General features: G+C 41.0%; 1 protein-coding gene across 17 annotated transcripts in view; it reads right to left on the bottom strand.

The window, feature by feature from the left end:
- kmt2ca (lysine (K)-specific methyltransferase 2Ca) overlaps positions 1-16,241 on the bottom strand; it is a 460,534-nt gene that overhangs the window by 53,303 nt on the left and 390,990 nt on the right. For all 17 annotated transcript variants that reach the window (XM_068015025.1, XM_068015031.1, XM_068015029.1 and 14 more), the window contains 4 exons: positions 14,836-15,068; positions 12,455-14,137; positions 8,543-8,746; positions 3,892-4,056 (listed from right to left, as the gene is read on the bottom strand). In XM_068015025.1, coding sequence (XP_067871126.1) covers positions 3,892-4,056; positions 8,543-8,746; positions 12,455-14,137; positions 14,836-15,068 — 2,285 coding nt within the window. The remainder of the gene's footprint in view (positions 1-3,891; positions 4,057-8,542; positions 8,747-12,454; positions 14,138-14,835; positions 15,069-16,241) is intronic.

Raw genomic sequence — 16,241 nt, 5'->3', positions numbered from 1 at the left:
GAAAAAACAGAAAGACAAAGTATTTCTTAAACGGTGAGAATTTGGAAGTGTTGATATCCAAAGGGATGTTGTAGGGTATTCCCAAGCGCAGAGGCACCTGCCGTAAATATCATAATGTTTAAATATTATTTGAGTAACCAGTAACATATATTAGTGAACAGTGAGGAGGTTGCAAAACACCATGGGTCTCAGTTAACTTGACCACATTCCACAGGAGCTGAGTAATCCAAACTCAAACAAAAGGCTAATTAAAATGAAAAGCAGACGCTGACAAAGGTGCTAGCCTGTAACGAGGTGAAAACATCATGAGTAATCCCCTATCTGTGTATGGGCCAGTAACGAGGTGAAGATAAGGGGGTATGGAAAACATCATGAGTAATTCCCTATCTGTGTATGGGCCGGTCATGCAGCCCCTCTGCCTAGTAACCTCTTCTATTGGCTCTAATAATCAATGGAGATAATCGAAAATCATTGTGATTGGACCATGTCCGGCCGGGATGGGCTGAGTAACTGTTTGAAAATGTATAAGTATGGATGATTTTCCTTTGTTCAGTGGAGAGGCATCTGGACAGCCCAGTGACCTGCTCCCCGCTGGCGTAACTCAATAAACAGTTTGATATTGGAGCAGACCCGAGTGTCGAGTGATTCTTCTAGATTAATTCCCGCTAACAGGGACCTGGGCGTCCTTGTTCATGAGTCACTAAAAGCTAGCATGCATGTGCAGCAAGCAATTAGGAAGGCAATTGATGTGTTGGCCTTCATCGCAAGGGATTTTGAGTACAAGAGTAAAGCAGTCTTGCTGCAATTGTAGAGAACCTTGGTGAGACTGCACCTGGAGTATTGTGTACAGTTTTGGTCTCGTCTAAGGAAGGATATACTTTCTATCGAGGGAGTGCAACAAAGGTTCACCAGACTAATCCCTGGGGTGGTAATAATGCCTTGAGGAGAGATTGAGGAAACTGGGCCTGTATTCTCTAGGGTTTCGAAGAATGAGAGGTGATCTCATTGAAATGTACAAAATTCTTACAGGGCATGACAGGGTGGATGTAGATAGTATGTTTCCCCTGGCTGGTGAGTCTAGAACCAGGGGGACATAGTCTCAGAATAAGGGGTAGACCATTTAGGGCTGAGATGAGGAGGAACTTCTTCACTCAGAGGGCAGTAAAAGCTCAATCATTGACCATGCTCAAGACAGGAATCGATACATTTCTGGATACTAATGACATCAAGTGATATGGGGATAGTGCAGGAAAGTGGCACTGACGTAGATGATCAGCCATGATCTAACCGAATGGCGCAGCAGTCTTGATGGGATGAATGGCCTACTTCTGCTCCTATGTTCCTTTCTTCCCTCATAAAGCAACTTGCGACATTTTTGTACATTAAAGGGACTATGTGAATGCAGTAGTTACTGTTTCGGAACAAAGTCTGGCATTGAAAAAGGCTGTTTGGTCAATCAAGCCCACGTCATCCAGAGCTCCTCCTTACCATTTGTTGAGCCTTTAATGAAACGATTAAGTTCCATTCCCTACCTTTCTTAAAAAAAAATTCAAGCACAACTCTTTCCTCTAATCCTTTGTTCTCTTTCCAAGTGAAGTGAATTAGTTACTTCATCCTTCCCCTTAGCTTTAATTACTTTAAAGACTTGTATTCTTTCTCCCCCAAGTCTTTTTCCCCACAACCAAGTAAATGTAGCTGCTTAATCCTATCCTGATACAGTACCTCAGTCCTCTATGGTCTGGAATTAAGCTCTTTTCTAAACTCTGCTAATATATCCACATTCTTTCAGTTAAGTCTACCCAACAGCATTCAACAAACTCCAGAACTGACCTTACCATTCATCAGTTCGATGGGCAGATCCCTGTGGAATACCATGGATTACATTTCCCCCAGTCACAGCATTTCAGTGATCAATATACACGATGCTTAGAAATTTTTATACAGGATTTGTTATCTATTCCATGAGAGTTGAACTCTCCTACTAGCCTCACGTGAGGAAAATACCTTTTAGAAATCCAAGTAAACTATGTGATTACTGGCTTCTAGTCTGGCAATGCCACGATTTTAAAATTTGCATCCTCGTTTAGAAATCCCTCATGGCCTTACTCCTCCCCACCTCTGTAACCTCCTCCAGGCCTATAATTTGCTCCTTGATGAGCAGCCATGCCTTCAGCCATCTAAGCTCTGGAATTCCCTCCATAAATATATTTACCTCCTTTAAGATGCTCCTTAAAATTTACTATCTCCTTTGTGGCACAGTGTCAAGCTTTATTTGATAATCACTCTCTCAAAGCGCGTTGGGATGTTTCACTACATTAAAACGTGCTATTTAAATACGAGTTCTTGTTGTATCTTGAATGGATCAGGAGTGTTTTGTATATTTAATCTTCCTCTGTATAAAAATTATTTATTTACTTGGCAGAAGGGATAGGGTGAGGCAATACAGACCTAATGGCACAGTTATAAAGAGTGTGCAGGAACAGAGAAATCTGGGGGTCCATGTGCATTGTCTTTGAAGGTGCCAGGACATGTTGAGTGTGGACAGCAAAGCATATGGGATCTTGGGATTCATAAATAGAGGCACTGAGTACAAAAGCAGGGAAGCTACGCTGAATCTTTATAAAGCTCTAGTTAGGCCCCAGCTGCAGTATTGCGTCCAGCTCCGGTCGCCACACTTTAGGAAGGATGTGAGGGTCCTTGAGAGGGTGCAGAGGAGGTTTCCCAGAATGGTTCCAGGGATGGGGGATTTTAGTTACAATGTTAGGTTGGAAAAGCTGGAGTTGTTCTCCTTGGAGCAAAGGAGATGGAGACGACATTGAGGGGAGATTTGATAGAGCTGTACAAGATTATGACAGGCTTAGAAAAGTTTGACAAGGAAAAACTATTTCCATTAACTCATTAACTGATGGTACAAGGACTGGAAGACACAGATTGAAGGTTTTTGGCAAGAGATGCAGGGGGAATGTGAGAAATAACTTTTTTATGCAGCGACTGTCAATGACCTGGAACTCGCTGCCCACGAAGTAGTGGAAGCAGAGACAATCGACGATTTCAAAATGAAATTGGATGGACACTTGAAGGAAATAAACTTGTAGGGCTATGGGGATCGAGTGGGGGAGCGGGACTGACTGGATTGCTCCCTGGGGAGTTGGCATGTCTACAAGGGGCTTAATGGCCTCCTTCTGTGATGTAAATGACTCTACTTCTTTATATATTTCCCAGAACCCACTTACTGTGTTAAGATCCCTGTAAAAGTTTGAACTTTTTCATAACCTAAACAGATCTCTGACTAATGCAGATTGGCCTAACATTTGTTAATTAAATGTTTCTTTTCACTGCCAACGAACTACAATGCCTCAAGTAAAGATTTTCACAAATGTACCTTTATGAAGATTGTAATGGAAAATGTCAGGACTGGAAGTTGAGGTGGTTTGCAAATCATGGTGATTCTTCAAAATAAAATTCTAGCCTACATTTAATTTGTTGCAGAAATGTAACTGCAGTCTTCAAAAACATTAAATCAATGTGTTTTTTATCCTATTTAATTGAAAAACTTAGATTAAATGAGGATTTAATCTTTATCTGGTACTAATAAGGGCCTTAAATATATAATGAACAGATTCAAGGTTATGACGTTCAATCAGAACTTTAAAAAAAATACACAAGGTTCTGTGTGTGTAAACTGAAAACTGAATGTGTACATAAACAAAAAACAGTAACTTCAATCTGGCTGATAGTCAGTGCAAGTTACAGGAAATTTTATACATGACCAGCTCCACTGTCGACTATGAGCAGACTTGTGTGTAAGCTGATTTCATCCCTTAAACAAAGATGCTGCTTGATATAATGGCAACGTGTGGGTTCATTATTTGTAACGAATGCACAACATACCTTGTAAATCAACTGAGAGTAGTAATCTGGAACACTGTCAAGAACAGCGCTGCCAAAAGATCCCGTTAGTAAATTATCACCATTCAGCTGTCCACTACCATAGGGTGGGAAGTATGCAAAATTCACACTGATTGTTGGTTCCAGCAGTGGGAGAAGAGTCAGTTGCTAGTGAAAAAGAAAATGATATATGAACTGAAAAATAATACAAAAGCAAAATACTGGAGATGCTGGAAATCTGAAATAAAAACATAAAATACTGGAAATACTCAGCAGGTCAGGCAGCATCTGTAGAGAGAGAAACAGGTTTCAGGTCAATGACCTTTCATTAGTTCTGATCTGCTGAGTATTTTCAGCATTTTCTATTTTTATAAATTGAACACCATTACTTTCCAGTCATCTCTTTACAATAGAACTATTAGATATTTTTGCTATGTCATTTTTTTACAGCTCAAATTCAGTGCGTTTTTTTTATTGGATTATATAAAGCAAATCAAACAAAATCATAAATTATTTACCTCTCAATGAAAGCACTGCATTATTTTCAAAATAGTTTTTCTGTCCATATACAAAACTGGAAGCATTTCAAATCAACTTTAAAATTTAGTTGGGTGACTTTAAATTTTTAAAGAAAATTAGAACTGTTCCCATTCTGAGTGTGGACATTCATTTTTCTGCTGGTTGCACTGATCTTTCCATTAATTCATTTCGCAAGCAATTCAAATGATAATAGCAAAATGCTTGTGAAACTCTTCATGGTTAATGAATAAAAGTTTTTTTTTATAAACAAAAAAGGTGGCTGTGGGAGAGAAACTTCAGAAACTTGCTCCATTTCACTAACTAATGGCCAGAGCCCCCAACTACATTGCTTATGTAAACATTTCAAGTGGCAATGTTGCCACAAACAGTCTCAATGTTAAATAATATTTTATGATATAGTATATATTTTGAAGCATGACATGCAGCAAGTGTAGCATGTTGAGGAGGGACACGTGCCTTTGGAACTATGGTTCAATCAATTGCCTATCTGTGTACAGTGTAGAATAATTGATAGCCACAATCGGTTAACAACTCCATTATCATTGTATCACAAGACTACCGGGATGGTAGAATGTGTTGTATATGCGCAGCCAAGACGAAGTGCTCTTTAGGTGAAGCAGTGCTAAAGGGCAGGGGATAATTGGAGCAGTGTGCACTGATAATCTAGATCCCATTTTAAAAGTCAAACATCCCAGTCTTATTCTTTGCGATATTTGATATTATCTAGATCGACATTAAAAATGGCCACGCCCTGTTCATTTCTAATCAACTCTTTTCATTATAAACTCCTGTGCCCATATTTATAATGGAACGGCCTCAGTAAATTTGTTTTTCTGTAATTACACCCTCCTGCCTCTGGTGATGCTCCAACACTACCATTGCAGGAAGGTATAAAAACAGCTTGGCAAGTTTACATCGATATTTTCAGTTGAAAAATAGCTGATAGAAAATGCACACAGGCATCAGCTTTTTAATACATTACACAGCAAAATGAACAACCAGCAGAGAAACACTGCTGCACAAGCTTATTTCATTAGGTCAGTCACCAATGCAATCCACCAGTTCTGATCAATGGTCATCAATCTGAAACGCTAACTCGATATTTTTCTCTCCACAGATGCTGCCAGACCTGCTGAGTATTTCCAGCATTTTCTCTATTAGAATTAGAACATTACAGCGCAGTACAGGCCCTTCGGTCCTCGATGTTGCGCCGACCTGTGAAACCATCTGACCTACACTATTCCATTTTCATCCATATGTCTAACCAATGACCACTTAAATGCCCTTAAAGTTGGCGAGTCTACTACTGTTGCAGGCAGGGCGTTGCACGCCCCTACTACTCTCTGAGTAAAGAAACTACCTCTCACATCTGTCCTATATCTATCGCCCCTCAACTTAAAGCTATGTCCCCTCGTGTTTGCCATCACCATCCGAGGAAAAAGACTCTCACTATTCACCCTATCTAACCCACTGATTATCTTATATGTCTCTATTAAGTCACCTCTCCTCCTCCTTCTCTCCAACAAAAACAACCTCAAGTCCCTCAGCCTTTCCTCGTAAGACCTTCCCTCCAGACCATGCAACATCCTAGTAAATCTCCTCTGCACCCTTTCCAAAGCTTCCACATCCTTCCTATAATGCGGTGACCAGAACTGCACGCAATATTCCAGGTGCGGTCTCACCAGAGTTTTATACAGCTGCAGCATGACCTCGTGGCTCCGAAACTCGATCCCCCTACTAATAAAAGCTAACACACCATATGCCTTCTTAACAGCCCTATTAAATCCCTGAAAGTTGCTACCCAGGTTATGTACCTGGACACCAAGATCTCTCTGTTCATCTACACTACCAAGAATCTTCCCATTAGCCCAGTACTCTGCATTCCTGTTACTCCTTCCAAAGTGAATCACCTCACACTTTTCCGCATTAAACTCCATTTGCCATCTCTCAGCCCAGCTCTGCAGCCTATCTATGTCCCTCTGTACCCTACAACATCCTTCGGCACTATCCACAACTCCATCGACCTTAGTGTCATCCGCAAATTTACTAACCCACCCTTCTATACCCTCTTCCAGGTCATTTATAAAAATGACAAACAGCAGTGGCCCCAAAACAGATCCTTGCGGTACACCACTAGAAAGTAAACTCCAGGATGAACATTTGCCATCAACCACCACCCTCTGTCTTCTTTCAGCTAGCCAATTTCTGATCCAAAGCTCTAAATCACCTTCAACCCCATACTTCCGTATTTTCTGCAATAGCCTACCGTGGGGAACCTTATCAAACGCCTTACTGAAATCCATATACACCACATCCACTGCTTTACCCTCATCCACCTGTTTGGTCACCTTCTCGAAAAACTCAATAAGGTTTGTGAGGCACGACTTACCCTTCACAAAACCGTGCTGACTATCGCTAATGAATTTATTCTTTTCAAGATGATTATAAATCCTGTCTCATATAACCTTTTCCAACATTTTACCCACAACCGAAGTAAGGCTCACAGGTCTATAATTACCAGGGCTGTCTCTACTCCCCTTCTTGAACAAGGGGACAACATTTGCTATCCTCCAGTCTTCCGGCACTATTCCTGTCGACAATGACGACATAAAGATCAACAACAACGGCTCTGCAATCTCCTCCCTAGCTTCCCAGAGAATCCTAGGATAAATCCCATCTGGCCCAGGGGACTTATCTATTTTCACACTTTCCAAAATTGCTAACACCTCCTCCTTGTGAACCTCAATCCCATCTAGCCTAGTAGTCTGAATCTCAGTATTCTCCTCGACAACATTTTCTTTCTCTACTGTAAATACTGACGAAAAATATTCATTTAACGCTTCCCCTATCTCCTCTGATTCCACACACAACTTCCCACTACTATCCTTGATTGGCCCTAATCTACCTCTAGTCATTCTTTTATTCCTGATATACCTATAGAAAGCCTTAGGGTTTTCCCTGATCCTATCCGCCAATGACTTCTCGTGTCCTCTCCTTGCTCTTCTTAGCTCTCCCTTTAGATCCTTCCTGGCTAGCTTGTAACTCTCAAGCGCCCTAACTGAGCTTTCACGTCTCATCCTAACATAAGCCTTCTTCTTCCTCTTGACAAGCACATGCAATCCACCAAGTGGGAACACAACTAAATCAAGGCACTGACTCTTTCTTTGGTGAGCCAAAAAACAATTTCTCTGCAAACAGTGACACCAAACATGCTCATTAAAAAGCAGTTTAAGATTCACTATTTTGAATCAGTGGAACTATATAATCTAATCACCCTATTCAGCATTGTTCTATCATAAAAACACATGGATCAGTTGCCATTACATAATTCTACCATTAAACAGTGACTCTCACAAAGTCAATTATGTAGCAGCCACTGATAGAACTCTGCTTACAGGGTTAGTGTTGCATGTTCCCATTTTTGCTCGTCTTGGGGAAAACAGCATGGGTCTAGGTCTCTCCAGTTACTACTAGATATGTAATAAAGGTATATCTTTCGCTCCTCCTTTAAGACAGTCCTTAAATTTACCTCTTTGACCAAGCTTTTGGTCATCTGGCCTAATTATCTCCTTATGTGGCTCAGTGTCAAATTTTGTTTGGCAACACTCCACTCAAGTGCCCTGGGATATTTTATTACATTAAAGGTGTTTATAAATGTAAGTTACTCACTCACTAACAAATTTACATTTATTATGTGGGGGCGAGAGGGAAAGAACAAAGAACAAAGATAATTACAGCACAGAAACAGGCCCTGCGGCCCTCCAAGCCTGCGCCGATCCAGATCCTCTCTCTAAACATGTCACCTATTTTCTAAGGTTCTGTATCTCTTTTCTTCCTGCCCATTCATGTATCTGTCTAGATACATCTTAAAAGACGCCATCGTGCCCGCATCTACCACCTCCGCTGGCAACGCGTTCCAGGCACCCACCACCCTCTGCGTAAAGAACTTTCCACGCATATCCCCCCTAAAGAGGGACAGAGAAGAGGCTAGTTTCCAATCTGCAACGTTACTTCACATACGTGATCCATCAACTTGTCAGTGCCTCCTTCCCTTCGTAACACAAGAAATTTTATTTGGGAAGACTTGGAGGATGGGTCACAAGGGACAGTTTACCTGCTTCAGCTGATTCATTAGAACGTCAGTATTGGGGTAAATTGCATGCCTGTCCTCATCTTTTTTTCGTTTCTTATAGCGCGATACATTCTTCTCAGCCGTTTTCTGTGATCGTTTGTTTTTTGGCCGTTTCTTTTCGTCCTCTGAATCCTTTTTCTGCAGCTGAATCACCTTTCCATCAAAGTTAAATCCACTTGGTGGACTCTGCATTCCAACACACACATCAGAAACTCATATTTTTTTATTTTAAGGTTTGAAACAAATTATCATGTCAAACACACTGAAGTTCCATTACAAGTTAGTTTACCGCTGACCTTCACCAAACATTTGTACTTCAATAAATTTTACTTTGGAATGACAGAATAAATGAAATATATGCTGCCTAATACGATCAGAATAACTGAATCCTAAACGGAATGACGTTTAAAAGGTTCAGTGCAGTTGAACCCATTGTTTGTTAAACTGGAGGAGCACAATCAATTTTATAATAAAAACAAGAAATGCTGGAACCACTCAGCAGGTCTGGCAGCATCTTTGGCCTAAAGCTACCCAGCAAGTCAAGGAACTATAAAGTCAGTCAGGTCTAATCCCAACCGAACTGGAACCAAACTATCTTCTACTGCTCTTGTCACCATCGTTTCTCTTCCTAACAAATGCAATTTTTTTTTCTTAATATGTAAAAATTCATCAGCAACTTTGATATTTGGAGCATCCTCCTTCGACAACAACTATAATACAGGAGATTTGCCCTTTTGCCTGAAATTTCACTATTACAAAATTCAGCGTCTCAAATTACAATTCTCTCAATTTAAGAATATGCCCAATGATGCTTGAAGCTGAGCAATAATAAGGGGAGATTGTGGCCTGGTGGCAATGTCACTACTAGTAATCCAGAGGCCCAGGCTAATGCCAAGGACACATGTGCAAATCCCACCCACAGCAGCTGGTGGGATTTAAATTCAATTAATTAATTAAAATTATTTGGAATTGAAAGCTAGTCTCAGTAATGGTGCTATGAAACCCTAATAGATTGTCGTAAAAACCCATCTAGTTCACTAATGTCCTTTAGGGAAGGAAATCTGCCATCCTTACATGGTCTGGCCTACATGTGACTCCAGACCCACAGGAATGTGGTTGACTCTTAATTACCCTCTGAAATGGCCTAGCAAGCCACTCAGTTGTCAAGGGCAATTAGGGATGGCTTTGCCAGCGATGCCCACATCCCAAGAAAGTATAAAAAAAAAGACTGGGTCTCAGCTCATGTGGGCCTTAAACTCTGTCATGGATCTGTTGGGCTTAATAGCCTGTTTCTGTGCTGTAAGCACTTTGTAATACAATGCTATATTCCATATTATTCTGACAATATGAATCTGGTTTCACGAAGAATCATTCACTAGGCTTCTGACTAGATTACACAAAATGACAGTTTTGAGGCTTTTTTCTACATTAAACAATTTGTTCCCCCACATTTGCCATTATCCCAACTTTAAAAAAAAAAACTTTCTTTTAGGCGCCCTTCCACCACTTGACCGCAACATTCCTGCAACAGCAAATTTTGTATGGGTCCACTTTGTGGGGGCTGTCGCTATAAATCAAGGTCATAATACTACACGTAGTAGTACATTAAAGTACATTTGAAGAACAACCTGCATCATTTGGCTGCCTATTTAACTTCTATTGTTGGGGCAGGTCATTTTGTGCTCATTGATTATAGGCACCCAGGTCGGGTGCAGCATGTCCAAGTCCATTCTGTGCTACTCTATGAATTTCTCAGAACACTATCCAGGTACCAAAGTTAAATTTTCCTGTTTCTTCACCTTTGTGGCCACTCTAAGTAAGCCTTCCAATTTTGTACCCCAAACTTAGAGGTTTTTTTTTTTGCTGTGAGTCCATAGAATCATAGGTGGTCATTTGGACTGTCATGCCCTTGCCAGCTCTTTGAAAGAGCTGTCCAACCCACATCCAGAAGAAACTGGGTTGAGATGATCTATATCTAATCGGAGGCTAAGTGTATGTTCTTTAACCTTACTTGAGCAACCTTTCTCCCTCCCCTGTTAAGTCGATATGAGCAGTAAATTCCAACTTAAGGGAATCTGTGGAACATTTAGTAATTCATTTACTCTGTACACTGGTGAATGTAAATAGGTACTATCAGGAAAGGGTACACTCATGAAGTGAATCCACTTCCTGTCAATGCAATCAAAGCATTTTTATACAAAAGTCATTAGCTGACACAAGAAAGTATAGGATCTGAAAAGACCAGAGTCAATCTGGCTGTTCTGAAAAATTCTTCAGATTCAACATCCTCTGCTTCTAAAGTAATGAAACCTAAACTGCCTTTTCCTGCTTTAAATTCTTTTGACTATGCATGGTGACATATTACTCAAAGTTCAGTACCACAAGTTATCTGCTTCTACAATTAAATGGTCTAACTTAGTTCATAGCCTGTGAAAGAAATAAACTGGTGTGCAATTTAGGAGCTGTATAGATAGTTTCACATCTAACATTAAAAACTAGTTGTCAGGTACAAACAATAATTAAAATGGTTAACTGCAACAGATGGAGTTAGAGATGGATATCAGTCATGATCTAATTGAATGGCGGAATAGATTTCAGGGGCTGAATGGCCTACTCCTGTTCCTATGAGAGATCACAGTTCATTTGAAAAATGTGCTATCATAATATGTCAGTATCAGCAGTGATCTACGATAATGTTTCTACTCATGAACCTGATGCTAGCTTCACAGCTGGACATTAGCATCTTGGGTAATTGTAACCTATGGATGACTCAAATAAATAAATATTAAACATTAGGAACATTGAAATCATTGTTTTTGGTCCCTGCTCCAAACTCCTTCATTTGATAGACTGTGATCCCTAGCTACCGACTCCATCCTTCTCGCTGGCAACAGTCTGAGATTAAGCCAGTCTGTTCGCAATCTTGGCGTCACATTTGACCCAGAGATGAGCTTCTGACCTTATATCTATGCCATCACTAAGACCACCTATTTCCACCTTCGCAACATCGCCCGACTGCGCCCTCATCTCAGCTCAACTGCTGCTGAAACCCTCATTCATGCCTTTGTTACCTCTAGACTTAGCTATTCCAATGCATTCCTGGCTGTTCTCCCACATTCTACTCTCTGTAAACTTGAGGTCATCCAAACTCTGCCGCCTGTGCCTTAACTTGCACCAAGTCCCGATCCTCTATCACCCCTGTGCTCACTGACCTACATTAGCTCCGGGACAAGCAACGTCTTGAGTTCAAAAATCTCATTGTTGTTTTCAAATCCTTCCCTATCTGTAATCTCCTCCAGCCCACAACCCTCCAAGATAGCTGCGCTCCTCTAATCCCGGTCTCTTGTGCGTCCCTGATTTTAATCTCTCTACCATTGGTGACCGTGCCTTCAGTTGCCTAGGCACCAAGCTCTGGAATACCCTCCCTACACCTCTCTAACCCGCTTTCCTCCTTTAAGACACTCCTTAAAACCTACCTCTTTGACCAAACTTGTGGTCATCTGACCTAATGCTTTTTGTGTCACACTTATTTTTATAATGCTCCTGCAAAGCGCCTTAGGATGTTTTATTACATTAAAGGTGTTAAATAAATATAAGTTATTGTTGCTGGTCTAAAACATATGTTTGATTTATCTACAGATTTACTGACATGTAGTGCATGTTTTTGAAGGTCACAAAAACTTGTCTTTAGGAGAATGATAGTTTAAGAAAGCGGCCTGTAAATTGTGCATTAGTTTACAGAATAATTTGCAATAAAAAAAATTAAGATTAAATTGTATTTCTGAAATATAGACTTGAGAGTTCAAGAGAATGCTCTACATTACCCAAAAGAACCTGTTCTTGCAATAGAATTGTCTGCATAGAATACAATTAACACGAAACAATCAGCCATACCTGCGCCTCAAATAGACTGTGTTTCTTTACTAATTTGCTTTCTATACAGGATTCATCTTCAGATTTTTCTACAGCTCTTTGGTGAAGAGGCAATGGAGGATTTTTATTCTTCAGTAAATGTTTCAGAAGCTCATTTCCTGATTCTTGCTTTGATCCAAACATGTTTGCTCCTGCAGCTGGACTCGCTGTTGAAACAGCAGGCTGCTGCAAGCTGACCTTTCCTTCTACCTTTACTGAATTCTGCGTTTCCACCTTGGACTGAGAATTATCGTGGCACTGCATGGTTTCTGTCTGTTCCATTTTCACTGCATTAGTCTTTGCAGCTTCATTTGATAGATTGTGATCTGTTTCAGAGGATAGGCTGGCCTGCTGTACCATAAGTCTGTGTGGTGCATTGATGCTGGAAGAAAGCTGCCGTTCAAGTTCAGATGGAGGCTGGTGATCAGTTGAATTATTAACCAATTGGTTTCTTGCTCCATTTTCATGTTCACCCTGATTATACACAAAGTCTCCAGGTAGATTAACAGGTGGGTTAGAAGCAGAGTCAGAAACGCTGGGTGTAGTTGGTGCAGTGATATCAGAATGAGGAGTTGATGGTGTCTTCACAGATTCATAGTCATCGTCCTTCTTCTTCTTTCTGTTTCTCCTCTTCTTTCCTTTCTCCTCTGGTATAATATTGGAATAAAGTTGAATGAGTGATTGACCTGGGCCTGGGTAATTGCTTGGTAATTGCATTCCACTATCTGGGCCAAACTGAGCTCCATCACTATTCCCTTGAGATCCAACAGGCATACATGTTCCAAAGGGAGGCCTTGACTGGTTTGGTGGAAAGCCAAGCCCATGTGGTACCTGATTCATAGAATGGGTTGGCGGACATCCACCTGGGACAGGATGGCTCTCAGGTCCAAATCCTGGTGCCCCCATTGGTCTGCAGTCACTGCCCTGCATGAAAGGTGTTGGAGGTGGCGAATTCATGAATTGTGGAAGTAGATTCTGTTGCTGGGGAGGAACAAGTCCCATCTGCTGCACCTGCTGTTGTTGGGGCCTTTGAGACTGCATGAAATCACATGGTAAGTCAGAATTAAAATATGGCATTTGTGACAGGGTGGGTGTGTTTAAATCTGCCATGCCTTGCTGCTGCTGCTCCATTTCCATTCGTTTCTGCATAGCACGGTGGCGTTCCACTTCCTTCATGAGCTGGATTCGCTGTCTTTCCTGTTGCTCTCGTAAACGCTCCCTCCGTTCCCTCTCCTGAAAACTTTCACTGAATGGGTTGTTGTCATCAAATTCAACTCGTGGTGGTACATTGGACTGTTGATTTGTTGTGACTGTTGTCACTTGAGTAGATGGAGTGCTAGTCATTGGCAACTGAGGCAGTGCAGGGTGTTGCATTCTTGGAGTGCCCATGGGAATGTGGGTAGGTGCAGCTGAATTAGGATTGCAAGGTTGCCACTGAGGAGCATTAGGCATTCTGGTAGCATTTGGCCCTGGTTGTTGGGGCTGCTGCTGTGGCATCATTGAGAAACTCTGTTGAGTTACCGAGGATGGTGTCCTGCCTTGGACTGAGGGAGGCTGGGCTGATCCAGTCGGCATCACGGTGGATGATGGCACTGAACACTGTTGCTGCTGTTTGATACGATATTCCTCCATAAGTTCTGAATGTTCTTTTTGTTGCTTTCGAATCTGAAAAATAAAAATTTATACATTAAAAATTAAGTCAATCATGTAGAAAGTTGAAATAAAAACAAGAAATGCTGGAACCACTCAGCAGGTCTGGCAGCATCTGTGAAAAGAGAAGCAGACTAAACGTTTTGGGTCAGTAGAACGTTGAATCTAGTTACCGAATTACAATGAGAAACAATTCAGTAGGAATTTTAATGAATAGTAGAGAAAAGTTTGAGATAAAATAAACAGCAAGTAACAGAAACTTTTAAAAAATCACAAGCATGATCAGAAATATCAGGAAAGAATCGAATTTAAAAAAATGACTGAGAAAGGTTAAGGTTGAGAAAAACAGAATAAGGAAGAATGCCAACCTCCAGGTAACTGTCTAAGCACAAGGCTATTCTGAGCCCTCCAATGGCTCAGCTGGTTAAAGCGGTAAGTAGCTGAATCATATAGATCAGGAATGTTGTGGCCTGGACTAAGTTCAGCTGAGCCAAAGATGTGGGAACTATAATTATTCTCAGCAAGGGTTAAAGAAGAGAAGGTCGGCCAGGATTCCGACTCCTTCCAGTGTTGCTGCAAGCGGTGTACCTGCATGTGAATGGGCAGTAGCTGAGCATAGGATCAGGATTAGGTGCAATGCCTACTGCGTTGGGACAGCTTGCTGACAATCACTGTGTCTGATTACCTTTCAAAATCTGGAAATGGGAAATTACCTGTTCCAACTGTTTTTGCACCATACTCTGCTGCTCAGTTACATGCTTCAGCTGTTCTGCATCTTCCTCTGGAAACTCTCGTCCAGCCTTTTTGGCAGTACGCTGTTTAGCCGAGAGTGCTTTCTTAGATTTTCGGTGCACCCCAATCTGTTCCTCGAGAAATTTCTGCTGCATTTGGAGGAGTTGCTGGGTTTCCTGGAGCCACTCTTCATACTTTTTCTTCTGTGCATCATCTGAAGAACAACAGTATTTTTAAATATCATTTTCTTCCCATTTGCTGACCATTTGACATTTTAGCAGAGCAGGAATTAAAAAGCTTGCATCTATTAGAGCTTTTCACAACCTCAGGACATCCCAACAGGCCAATTAAGTACTTTTGAAAAACAGCCACTGTTATAATGTAGCAAACAGCAGCCAATTTGTGCACAGTCAGCTCCCACAAACAGCAATGTGATAATGACCAGATCATGTTTTTAGATATCAATTGAGGGTCAAATATTGGCCAGGACATGGGGATAACTCCCCTGCTCCTCTTTGAAATTGTGCCATCAGATCTTTTATGTTCACCTGAAAGACGTCACGGTTGACAATGCAGCACTCCCTCAGTTGTGGAGTGTCAGCCTACATTTTGTGCAATGGCCAGAGATGCAAACATCTCTATGTTTAATATTAATGCTCCCACAGAACCAATGACTTGTGTTTGTAGACTGGTCTACATGTTTTACATTTCTATGTTAGTATCCATTCCAATGTACACTCAAAGTATTCCTGCTCTTTGAGGAATCATCTGGTAGTACTCATCACTAGGGCAGGTTTGCTTGTTTACACCTCATTAGACAGTTTTTGAGCTCCAAAATCTGCACTTCCAGTGGGTTCTATCTGGGCTGATTCCGCATCAATTCAGCCTTTCACGACCCAAATGCATTTGGATCGTTAGGGAATCAGCATGCTCTGTTTTATGCAAGTTGTTTTGAAGGTTTGAGAGTGACTTGTTCTCGACTTCAATGTTCAGTTCTTGCATGCTGTTTGAATCTCTTGGAATGAATGGGTTTAAGGTTTGCACATGGGAAGCTGCACTGTTTGTGTTAGTTTTGGCTTGCTAAGATAATGAATTTAAAGCTCTAATTATAGATCAGCAGTGTTTGGTGATTTTGCATTCTGACAAAGGTAGCCTTTAGAACTCACTCACAATTTTTAATGTAATGTCACCTGCAAGTTTTATTTGGGTCAAAAACTTGCGATGAGATTTTAACACCCTTCAAAAACAGGAAGACAGAACTTTGGTTTAACATCTCATCTGAAGGATGGTCATTCTGACAGAACTATATTTCCTAGTTTTTGAATTCACATACTGGCATAGGGCTTCAATCCACAATCCTTTAAGCCAGAGACAAAAACGCAAGCAG

Source organism: Heterodontus francisci, chromosome 2, assembly GCF_036365525.1.
Source record: "Heterodontus francisci isolate sHetFra1 chromosome 2, sHetFra1.hap1, whole genome shotgun sequence".
Taxonomy (NCBI): Eukaryota; Metazoa; Chordata; class Chondrichthyes; order Heterodontiformes; family Heterodontidae; genus Heterodontus; species Heterodontus francisci.
Note: the sequence above shows the minus strand (reverse complement) of the source record. Positions and strands in the feature narration are given on the sequence as shown.